This window comes from Lissotriton helveticus, chromosome 6 (genome assembly GCF_964261635.1).
Source record: "Lissotriton helveticus chromosome 6, aLisHel1.1, whole genome shotgun sequence".
Classification (NCBI taxonomy): Eukaryota; Metazoa; Chordata; class Amphibia; order Caudata; family Salamandridae; genus Lissotriton; species Lissotriton helveticus.
This window is the reverse complement of record NC_136067.1, coordinates 88,696,210-88,708,901: the sequence shown is the minus strand read 5'-3', so window position 1 is coordinate 88,708,901 and position 12,692 is coordinate 88,696,210. Positions and strand designations below refer to the sequence as shown.

At 44.5% G+C, this 12,692-nt stretch overlaps 1 protein-coding gene across 1 annotated transcript in view; it reads left to right on the top strand.

Moving 5' to 3' along the window:
* Nucleotides 1–12,692, top strand: part of LOC144762194 (ATP-binding cassette sub-family C member 10-like) — a 681,473-nt gene that overhangs the window by 539,386 nt on the left and 129,395 nt on the right. The window contains 1 exon segment of the mRNA XM_078647347.1: nt 6,652–6,995. Within this exon segment, the coding sequence (XP_078503473.1) occupies nt 6,652–6,995 (344 nt within the window).

Here is a 12,692-nt window from a genome sequence, read left to right as displayed (position 1 = left end):
AAAGCCGGCTCGCAGTTCAATTGGGAGCCATTTAAGTTTCCTGAGTGCAGGAGAGATGTCGTTGAATTTCTTATTTCCTGTGACCATTCTTGCTGCAGCATTGAAGGTTATTTTTAAAGGTGCTAGGTGAGATTTTGCTGTTACGGTCAGGGTTGCGATCCCATAGTCAATTTTGAAGAGCACCAGTGCTTGGGTGGCTTGTTGGAGATCTTTAGGGGGAAGGAAGGGTTTTATTTTGTACAGTAATTTCAGGTTGAGAAAAGCACTTTTGGCGGATCTTGAAATGTGTTTTTTCATGTTCACTTTCGAGTCTAGGGTGATACCTAGAGATTTTACCGAGTCCGCTGGGGTGAGGGTCCCATTGAGGGCGTCCATGGCTTTCAGCCATTCTTCAATTTGGGGTTTTTCGTCTCTGTTGGAGATGAGGAGTATTTCTGTTTTCTCTTGATTGAGTTTTAGGTGGTTGATTGTGAGCCAATGTTGAGCCTCTTTGAGCGTGTCATTAAGTCTCTGGATGTCGTCGATGGAGGTGGTTTCCAGATAAAGCTGCGTATCATCCACATATAGGTGGAAAGGGATGTTAGAATTCCTAAGTAGTGAGGTAAGGGGTTCCATGTAAATGTTGAAAAGCTGAGGGGAAAGCACTGACCCTTGGGGGACACCTCTAGTGACTGGTCGGAGGTCGGACTCAAAGTTTTTGATTTTTATTCTTTGTGAGCGGTTCTGAAGAAAGGTGGAGAATCAGTGGAGGACTGTCTCTTCAAGCCCGGCCCTTTCTTGGAGGACCTTGAGGAGCAGAGAATGGTCGACTGTATCGAACGCGGCTGATAAGTCTAGGAGGATGAGAAGGCAGCATTGAACCGAATCCAGTTACTTGTGTAGATCGTCTAGGACATTAATTATTGCGGTTTCGGTGCTACAGCCTTTTCTGAAGCCCGATTGATGAGGGTCTAGGAGATTGATGTTATCCAGGTTTTGGGTCAGCTGGGGGAGTACACATCTTTCCAGGATTTTGGACAGGAGGGGTGAATTTGAAACAGGTCTAAAGTTGTTCATATCCCCAGTTTTCAGTAGTGGCGTAACTTGGTCTACTTTGAGGCAGTCTGGTACAATTCCAGAGCTCAGAGAGCTGTTTATAATCTTACACCATATCGGGCTAGGGTGAGCTTCAGGTCTTTGGCCAGACACGGGGCCAGCTGCTCTTGAGCATGAGATGAGGGTTTAGCAGAGGAGATTAGATTGATTATCTCAGCTTCCTGAATGGGGATGAAGGAGGACCAGTGTTTAGGGTGTTTCACGGAGGAACTATCCTTAATTTCGTGCGCCTTGATCTCAGTGGCGGGGGAGAGATTTGAGCCAAGCGAGAGGTCGATCTTGGCGATTTTGTCATTGAAAAAGGCGGCAAAGTTGTTGCATTGTTCTTTGGATGCCAATATTGAAGAGGACGTAGACTTGGATGTTTGATTCCTGATGATACTGAAGAGTTACTTGGGACGGTTTTTAGCTGTGTTTAGGGCAGAACAGAAGAAAGCTGTCTTTTTATTCTTAATGTGCTTTTTGTAGTTCCTGCGGGCTTCATTGAGTTGATCACGATGGCGGGTGGAGGGATTGTTCCTCCAGATTCTTTCTGAGGCTCTGAGCTGTCTTCTTTCTTCATTGATGTCAACGGTGAACCCTGATCTAGAAGGGATGATCTTGTTTTTTTTTATTTCAGGGGGGCAAGGTGGTCCAGGGTGAGCGTCAGATTGACATTGTAGAGAGAGAGGTAAGTTCAGTAGTTGAGAGGTGATCAGTCGAGCTGGGGAGGAGCGAACTTATTCTTTCTTCTAGGTCAGACCGAGTAATCTGAGCTGTGTACCAGACCCATTTTGGGGGGTCCTGCTTGGGGGGTTGAGTTTGGACCATTAGGTTGATGTGTAGGAGAATGATGTGGTGGTCTGACCACTCTATGGGAATGATGTGGTCAATGGAGATTGCGTTGTTTTTGGTAATAATTGTGTCCAGGATTGCTCCTTTATGGTGTGTTTCTTCTGAGCAATTTTGGGTCAGATTATTTTCCAGTAGGAGGCTATAACTGGCCATAATTCATTCCAGGTGGCTTTGTTTTTTGGTTTCTGTCGTGATGGAGGAGGGATGTGGGGGGTCCACTGAGCTGTCAGAGGAGCTCTCGAAATAGCCAGGTAGTGATGTTGAAAATGAGAGCATGTCCATAGATTCATTAGTCAATGACTGTTCTATCTTCTTGGTCTTATCTGTGAAGAATTGAGAGCACTCCTCACATTTCTCACATAAGGGGTTTGAGACAGTCTCATTTGAGGGTTGGATTTTTGTCTGTTAATGTTGAAGAGTTTACTTGGATTGTTTTTGCTTCGTCTAGTTGAGATCTGAGGAAGCAGGATTTTGCTTTCAAGATACGTTTTTTGTTTTTGTTTCTTTCACGTCGCAGGAGAGTTTTATGGGTGAGCCTAAGGGATGGTTACGAACTATAGAAATGCTCAGAAAAAGCAGACCTAGCTGCAACGCAGATGATGGTAGGAAGTGGGTAATTGGTTTTACCATTCAAGACCAGTGGATGGGACTGGTGTTGAGTACTCATGTATGTTTGTGATGTTGTGTTGTCTTCGAACCTTGAGGCTACCAACTAGAGAATCCATTATTTATACATTTTCCAACACTAAGGCTTTTATTCTCTCCTGAATTTTAGTATGTTTAAAGTGAATCCATCTTTTGGCGATTTCAGTGAAGAACTGTCAGCTTGAAGGATTATCTTTTCCTGTTTTTAGTTGTATGTGAACTATAGTGCAAAGAAAATATAAACAATACAAATAACAGGGTAATACAATCATGGAACCAAATGCTAAAATGCTATTACAAAAACAATAGGTTGCATTTACAAACCTGTACTCCTACACATACAAATGTTTTGCTTTACGTCTTATTTGCTATAAAAAAAACAATAGGTATCGACTTCAGGACCTTATAAATTTTTAGCCATGCAACACTTTATATTACTGCACATAAGAATATCTGCTGGCTAACTACCAACTTACAAGATACCAAAGGCTATTGGCTATGTCAGTGCTTGTTTTTATTGACACAGTGGTAATTTTTTTTAATGCTTGTTTTTTAAAGTACAATATAAGATCAAGATTGACTGCATGGAGTTTTCTATTTGAAATACAATTTTGGGATGTAGCTTGTGCATTGGCAAGATCCCTAATGATATTGAAAGACTACTGTACCATGATTGTGCACACTGAGTGTCAATAAGTTTTAATATTTTTTTAGAGTGTGTATTTTGATCATCTGTTCGGATGCTGTTGTATATATTGTATTTTCTATGATGTGTGAATGTATAGTGTAACTCAGTTTTATCTGTATTTGTAACTGGGACAATATATATGCAAGGATGTTTAAAAAGCCTGTCTCACAAATAAACAATATTTTTGACTGACTGATTGACTGACTGGATCACAACTAATTAGTGATAGTTGGAATATGAGTTGCAGCTATCTTCTTGTATAGATGGTTTGAGCAAGACTATCGGGATAGCCTCCTGCAGCACTGGAAAAAGTGACCTGTTGGCGATTTTGGTAAAGATTTTCAGAAGGTGAGGTGCCAGCAGGTCAGAGTACATCTTGTATAGCTCAGCAGGGAGTCTATCTGCACCTGCAGTTTTTCCTCTCAGCAAATCTGATACCACTTCTTTTATTTCCTATATTGTGAGGGTTTGGGATAGGAATTTCCTGTGTGTTCATTCTGCCATGCTATTGCTGTGTTGTCCAGCTGCAACGTTGCCCTCCTCCGCTTATGGCGTGTGGACGGGCACGAGCACCGCTTCTGGGGGGAGGAGCTATCAGACCGCTGTCTTGTCAAGATATGTGTGAATTTCTGTGCGGTTTATGTGTCTGCACACGGCATAAAGTTTTCTATGGTAGTGAACACTTCCTTTATTTCACCGTAAGGTTAGAGTTTTGTCTCATTTTACCTATGTGAATTGGGCCCTCAGTGTATAACATTACTCATGACTCCAATCCTTGCCATATTCTCTCTCAATTCATTATTCCTCCCGATTTCTCCCTTTGTAATATATTTTTTACTATAAACCCCATTATTGTTGGTTCTTTAATCAGTCAATCAATCAGTGTTTTGTATAGCGCGCTACTCACCCATTAGGGTCTCAAGGTGCTGAGGGTGAGGGTACAGCTCCGTTGGGTTCATTCACAGAGCCAGGTCTTGAGGTCTTTCCTGAAATGGTCCGGTGTCTGGCTTTGCGGGAGGTGGAGGGGGAGCGCGTTCCATTTGTTGGCTGCAAGGTAGGAGAAGGACCTTACACCCACTTTGTTCTTGTCAAAAAACATGGTAAAATCCCTCCGACACAGATTGCTTAAATCTTATCAAGAAACCTTTATCTCTGGTCCATGTTTCTGCCAAAATAAAGGAGCTATCACAAGCGATCTGATTTTCTATGCTCAACGAAGAGCCCAGTGGAGGAAGGCTTTCTACTCACTACTCAGGATCTCCTCTGCTAAGAAATGTCTTCATGGCTTAAGACTTTCTGCAGCCCCGTCACTGGCACTCAGCGCGACTGCTACCATATCCATTTACAACAATGGGACTATCCTCATACAAGCCTCTGATCGTAAATTAGGAATCTTTGTTGAAAGTTTCTCCGTGATTCAAAATTCCCTTATCCATAGTGACCCTCTCAAACCTTCAATGGACTCTAGCCTCTCACCCATTCCTCAGGACCTCCAAGAAGTCTCCTTACATAGCCTCACTCACCTGGTGACTCCCCCTGCTACCTTGAACAACGCATATATGTCCTTAGCTCCACTGCATTGAGGATTCACTGGCTCACCCAACTTGTTCTGACAACCCAGACATTACCACCTTCACCCTCTGATGGCTGGGTTTACTGATAGCCATAGCATTGATTACCTCTCTAACACCTGCTCCATACATATACCTAATTTTATATCTTGAGGACATTGATTCAGCCATTCATGGAAGCGGCCCAGTTCAATTGCACCTCCATTCCAGACAATCAGTATATCATCGATATACCGTTTCCACAGATCCACCCAGTGGTAGAAGGGGTTGTTATTAAATACAAATAGTCTCTCAAAATTGTCCATGTAGATGATGGCTAGGTCTGGGGCGAAGGCTGCCCCCATTGCCACGCCCTTTGTCTGTATGTAATGGCACCCTTGGAAAAAGAAGACGTTTTTCTTCATTCATACGGTCAGTTGGGAGATGATAAATCCTGTGGGGACTGCCATCTATGCAGGTCGTTGGTTCAAGACATCTCTCATCACCTCCAGTGCTGGCTCTTGTGGGGTGCTAGTATACAACGATACAATATCACATGTCACAAGTAGTTGATTGTTCGGGTTGAAAGGTTTTTGGTCTATCAGGGTGATAGTTTGCACCCCATCCCAATCCCAATCCCATTGAAAAGCAAACATAGCTTCTACAGGATTAGAAACTGCATGCTATGTTTTGCTTTCCATAAAGAATATTTTTTAATAATTTGAAATAGCTGAAAAAGCATTGCACAGCTTATTACGGACTCTTTATCCTACCAGCCTTTAATAGGATTCTGCTGAAAGTATTATAGAAGTGAGCCTTATGGACTAGATGTTAGAGAGGAGATCTTTGCGGCTCTAGCACTATCAAGACAGGATGAGCACAACTTCAGCACCATCTTAATCGAAGGTTACAGTACGGTGACAAGTGGCCTTCACCCGCTCCTCGAGCGGATGTGTTTTTTTCTTTGAGACACAGCTGCTCTGTGGCAGACATAGCAGGCTTGCTGTTCAGACAGAACAATACGCCCTGCTGTTCTGAATCAGGTATAGAGTGTGCACTGCCTGCAAAACTCAAGGTAGGCTAGTTATTTCCTAACATGCCACAACTGGTATAGTGCTTAGAGGTAGCATACGAGGGTTTTAGTGCCAGAAATATAATAACCATATTACAGTATTCCCTAATGTAAGAGAGAATTCGTTCATTAACACTGTGCTGTATTGTTTATATCCTGTGTGCTTACAAATCATGCATGAGGCACTAGAATGAGCTTTTAAAAGTATTTTTTTAACATGCACATTCTGTTCCCTGATGCTCCTCAAGTGTGTGATTCATTTATGAAAGACGCTCTGGATTTCCACTTAGTGTCCCTGTCTCAATTCTTGGTACAGATCATTACCAGAAGCACATCTTAACACAAATATTGCTCAATGGCTTGTGTATTGGCTGCAGCCCAACTGATATTCTGGTGTTGATTGGTGCATTGACTGAGTCTTAAATTACAGGGGGGGGGGGGGGGAGGATATTGACTCCTGTTGTCTAGAAAATTCTAGAAAACGTATTATAGATAGGTCACTAACTAAGTTCCATTTTAATGCACACTTTTGAGACATCATCACTAACTTGGTTCCTCATCCCCAATATCTTCACAAACTTTAAGAAAAGCATTTTCAGACCACAGTAAACTCTTTTTGCGAATATATGAGGTACACTCACCAAAATGGTTAATGTTTTGGACCATCAAAATGGGCTCTTGTACAGGATAGACTGTATGACTAGTTTGTTATCTGATTATAGCTCAAAGATAAGTTTTTCACTGTAATGTTTCTTTCTTTTTACTAGGCGACTATGGCCTTCTTTAACACTACTCCGATGGGTCGAATTATTAACCGTTTCTCATCCGACTTATGCTTCACTGATGACAACCTCGCCTATTACCTCAACATATTCCTAATGTTTTTATTCAGCCTGATGGGCAAGGTAGTGATGATAAGCTATGGGCTACCATGGATCATACTGGTCCTGGTGCCACTGGCGGTCCTCTACTTCTATATCCAGCAGTACTACCGCCACACCTCGAGGGAGCTGAAACGACTTTACAGCATCACCTTGTCCCCCATCTACTCGCACTTCTCTGAGACCCTTACCGGGCTGACCACCATTCGTGCCACCCGGGCTACAAGCAGGTAAGCGACTCCGACAATTCAGTTCTAGCATGTTTCCTGTTGGCACTTGATGAAACACTGAATAGCTCATTGACGTGAACCTCAGGTGATTAATTGGTACTTGTTCTGTAGCATTCCAGTGAGCTTTTTTTTTTAATAATCAACTTTATTACAAATTTTACGGCACAGGTATTCATTGGTGCATACAGAAAAGACTGCATAAAGTGACATCTCAAGACATGGCAACACTTCAGCAGATGAGAATAGGTACATCACAACAATAGCCAATGAAATGAGCACCATTTCCCCAACACTCGTTCATGTTTGTGAGGACACCCACGAGCAACATAAATAGGTTTTTCCTTCTGGGCACACCAATCTACCCCCCAGCGCCAACACAAGATCGAGGGGGGTGTTGGCTGATTCCATGCCCGGACCGCATCCCTTTTGGCCACCCCAATAAACATTTGCTCAGCCCGCGTACCTCCAAGCTCCTCCATCAGCCCCAGCAGTGCAGTGCACAGACCAAAATCCGGAAAGCGCCTGAGGACCGTCGAGACCTCCTGATCCACCTCGTCCCGAAAGGGGCGCAGCACCGGGCAAACCCACGCCATATGAAAAAAATCTGCCATCAGGAATGCACATCGCCCACAAGTAATTGATGCATTGGGAGACATTTGTTGCAGGCAGCGTGGGGAGAGGTAGCCACATGAAAATAGTTCAGTTGGATCAGGCGCATACAGTAAGAGATTACCAATTTGCGGGGCTAGAGACAACGCCTCCCTCCAGTTGTCCTCATTGAGTTCCCCCACCCAGCATTCCCATTTATATTTAAGCAGATCAAGCCATCTGGGGCATGAATAACCAATGAGCGAAAGATCAGTGAGATGGCACCTTTCCCCAAGCGCCCCAAGAAAAATTTGGCTTCAAGTGGACTATATTTGAGGAGGGAGGTGTCAAGGAAGAAATGTGATCGTAGCGCATGTCACAGCTGAAGGAAGCGGAAAAGTTGCGAATTAGCTAAGGCGTATTGATCTTTCAGGTCCTGGAAGGACATTAACTTGTCCCCTTTATACACGTCACCTAAGTAGAAATACCAATCCGGTCCCAGTGGGGGAACCTTCCAAGGCAGAGAGTTGTCGGAGCCACGTACCCTGCCATAGGGTCTCATCCCAGTCAGACGTTGATCCCATTGAATAAGACGTAAGGCTGCACTCCAGCAAACGAGGGATATTTATATCCAAGAAGGTTATGTCAGGGGCGACCGTGCTCCAGAGTGGAGGTCTATTAGATCCTCAAAGCCGACAAGGTGGAGCAAAGATGGAGCTCCAGACGATAAGCGAGATCATCCCAACCACCCGTAAACTAGTAATTAATTGGTACCGAATGCACTGCCAAGTAGTAAATGAAAGGATCAGACATTCCGAGGCCACAATCAAAGGGGACTTACGCGCCAATTTAAAGGCAACTCTATGACACCCTCACACGCAAACATAATGCATAAATTTGGAAATCAGGGAGTGGAACCATCTGTGGGGAATGGGATATGGATAATTCCCCAGGACATATAAATAGCAGGGGAGACACACCTTCTTGAACAACGCAATGTGCCCCAAAGGATTAAAGGGTAGGGTGGCCCAACGGTGTAGGCCCCGATCAAGAGCTTGAGAAAGCCCCCAGAAGTTAAGAGCTCATGCTAGATTGGCGAGGTGGGATGCATGAATCCCCAAGTACTTGAAAGAATTGTGTCGGGTGGGGATGTCTGGGCACCAGGATTGCCACTCTGCAACTCCCCTCGGCTCCACCAAAGTGGATTTGCTTGCATTCATTTGGAGGCCTGATGCATCGCCATATAGGTGAAGGATTTCCAAGCATCAAGGTCCAGAGGTCCAAGGGTCCCCTAGAAACAAGAGAATGTCATCCGCCTGTAACTCTATGAGGTCCTCAAACCCGTCTACCCCTGCGTGTTGCACCTGATAAGACGCGCCAAAGACGCGAACAATAGGGGAGAAAGCAGGCAGCCCTAGTGCTTACCCCGTCCGATAGGAAAGGGGGTGGATAAAACGCCTTTCACCTGGTCTTGGGCCGTCCGGGTACAGTAAAGGAGACAGATCATCAGACGAAATGTAATTCCCAAGCCCGCTCCAGGAGGACTGCGTCCAAAAAGTCCCAGTAGACAGAGTCAAAGGCCGTAGAAAAATCAATAAGCAAAAGGGCTAATGTGTCATCAAAGTCCTGTGTTTGAGAGAGAGACACCTGCACTCTGCGAATACAGTGGCGGGTGCTCAGACCCACCTTAAACCCACATCGATCTCGTTAATCAGATAAGGGAGAGTGCGGGTCAGGTGAATCGCTAGGGCTTTGGCATATATCTTCATGTCAGTGTTGATAAGAGAGATGGGATGGTAGGATGAACATTAGTCCCTGGGAAGGCCCTCCTTAGGGATAATCACATTTGTGGTGCAGTCCAGATCTGGTGGAAAGGAGCCTCGCTGTATTGCGGCAGCACAAAAATTGAGGAGCTGGGGGGGTCAAAATGTCCAGAAATTGCTTATTATACTCAATGGGGTAACCATCTGGGCCTGCTGTTTTCCCGGATTGCAAAGCCGTCATGGCAGAGCCTATTTTCTCTACAGTGAGGGGTTGCTCTAATTCCCAGGATATACAAACGGTAATGGACGGCAGTGGAATATCAAAGGGAATGAGATGTTCTACCTTTGATGAGAACTGCATGCGTCTGGCATACAAAGCTTGATGGAAGCCCTCAAAACCTTGAGCAATCTCAAGCAGCCCCTCCAGGATGAGTCCCAAACCGGGGGCAACACCCTGTCAGAGATGCTGGGGGGTCACTAACCAATATAACGACTTGCCAGGTTTATCACCTGATTCGTACAGTTTCTGGGTCGAGGCCCTCCAGCACTGCTTCACCTCTTCAGGGGAGATCTGTCTCAGATCAGCGCGAGCGACAGACAGGAGGCGACGGGTCTCCTCTGTGTCACAACGGTGGCAGTCTGCCTCCAGCTGAGGTATCTGGCCCTCAAGATAAGCTATCCACACCAGCTGATGGGCCTCACTATGCTGCGCATAGCCCTTCAGGTGACCCCTGAGGGAGGGCTTGTGGATGCCCACAACATAACCGCAGAAGACACCGAGTCTACATTAAGTTGGAAGAAGGCTTGTAGCTCCTCTTCCACAAATGTGACACATGCATGGGTCTGCAAGTGCCAGGCACTGAATTTCCAGGCGGGGCGGATGATGACAGGCTGAACACCCAATTCCGTTAAGAGAGGCGCATTGTCAGAGATGCAGCGCGGAAGAATGCACACCGATTGGATAGAGAGGAGGTCTACAGCTGGCAACCACAGCAGGTCGATTCGCGATTCCGGACCGTGAGCCGTCGATTGATGTATATAAGCTTGCATTGCAGGATGCCAGGAGTGCCATGTATCGTACAGACCCATAGAATCCGCCCAGGAGGACAAACAGACAATACAGAGGATACAAAGTGCAGAGGCATCAATATCTGGATCAGGCACCACGTTAAAGTACCCGCCAATCACTGTGATCCCCAAGGGAGTGTCAGGATAAAGGATTGTAACATCTGGCGCGTAGGTTGCAATAATATTGAGGGAACATAACAGGAATTAAAGTAAGTTATATTGTTTGCCCGTCAAGCGACACTCAACTTCTACATATCACCCCTGGGGATCCCTGTGGACCTTAGTGATAACCAAAAAGAAGGATTTGTGTATCCGTATAGTTGCCCCCCGGGAACCTCTCACAAACAGAGAGTGAAAATCCCTGTCATACCCAAAGCAAACCAGAAAAGTGCATTGCAAGCCCAGTAGATGAGTTTCCTGTAGTAGGACAACTGCTGGCTGGTATCGCTTAGTGAAATAATGAAATACCAGTATTTGTAAAGCGCACGGCTACCTCCGAAGTGGTGTTCAGGCGCTGGGGACCCTCGGGAAGATTAAGCAAGCTATTGTCCAGAGTCACATGGTGCTGGGCTAACCATCGAACCATGAACCCCGTAGTCTGGAGTCAGGCACCCTGGCCGCTGCGCCACACCTCTTCCACTTAAAATAACGCAGCACTGCAGAGCACTTAATCCTGTATAGGAGACCGTTAGTATTCCAGGAGACAGTCAAGTTTGGGATAAACTTGGTAAGTGAGGTAAAGCACTGTTCCAGAGAGCTTTTTTAAGTAATTTTGCTCTGCTGATTCTTACCAAAAAGAGATTTTGGTTAAATATTGAGATTTTAGGAAGAGCTGCTCCTAGTAAATAGTAATGCCTGAGTTTATCCCTGCGGGCCCATTGAAACGCTCAGAATTATTTGGAAGCATTGTTCTCAGGTTTCCACTAAATACCTGGGAGAAGTAAGATGCTACAGGATTCATATTAATATGTGGTGCAAATAATCTTGAGACAAAATAACATTTTCCAGTATGCATTGCTCTGATAGTATCTATGAATCGCTTGAAATCTACCAAGAGAGAAATTAACCCATTAGAATTAAAGAGAATGAACCATAGTCGAGAAAGAAGCAGATTTACTGCCATGAGAAAAAGAATATCAACCAGGAAAGAAAATAAACAGCTGTCAGAAGAAAAGGCAGTGTTGTTGGGATGGAAAGTGAGCATTGGCAGGAAGGAACAAAGCTACTTTCAGGAGAAACTAAAACCACTAGATGAGAAACAAAACCACTATCAGACAAGAAAAGAACTGTAAAAACTGTGATGAGGGAGCACAACCTGTCTAGGGTAAGGTGAGATGCCAAACCACTGTCAGGAAAAAACCTTACATTTGCATGAGAAAAAAGAAATCACAGCCTGGATTGATACTACTCTACAAATAAAAAAAACATTGTTCTAGGAAAAATCAAATCAGTCATTGAAAACCAATCGCTCTCAGTATAAAACTGTACCATTCTTAAGAAAGGAACATAATGTTCAGGAGGGAAAACATGCCCAAGAAAAAACAGAACCACGGACCGGAGAATGCAAAACCTACTGTCAGTTTGAGTTTTTGGATGACCCTTCAGTAACATGAGAACCTATGTTGACTATCTGGGTGGAACCTGTTGTAAAGCACTTTGTCCAATCTACATGGCAGAGCAGCCCCCATGGTCAATATTGTTGAAGGCCGTGAACAAACCCAATATGATCCACTAAACTTGGCCAATAGATCCAAAGTCCCTGATTGATTAACCATGAACACTGTTGGTTGGTGGACTCTAAATGGTTTATTGACTGAGAGTACAGGGTTATGTATATTCCCTGTATGATGGAGATTTGGACAAAGCATTCCAGGGTTTTAGCCCCTACTTAGCTCCCTGGGGATACGGGGACTGTTCACTCAAACAAGGTCTCCTGGACTGGTACGTCAATAATAAAGCTACTGCCAAAAGGCTCTTTCTTGGGAGGCTCCAGGGTTTTTTAATTCCGGGTCACTCAAAGTTTCCCAGACACCTGGTGGCATCAGGCTAGTCATGATCCTCTGCAGCTTAAAATATTTGCTCCGGTTGCAATCCTTAAAAATGGTAAATTGGAAATATTTTGGAAGCTTTGCAGTTGTGAGACTGGATATATTCTTTGAAAGATGTCTTTATTTTCAACAATGTAATTGGTTCCAGGGTACATAGGTGTGAAGTTAAGATTAGTAAGGCTGTACTTACCTATATATACTTATCTGGACGATATAATGGTAGCGATAAT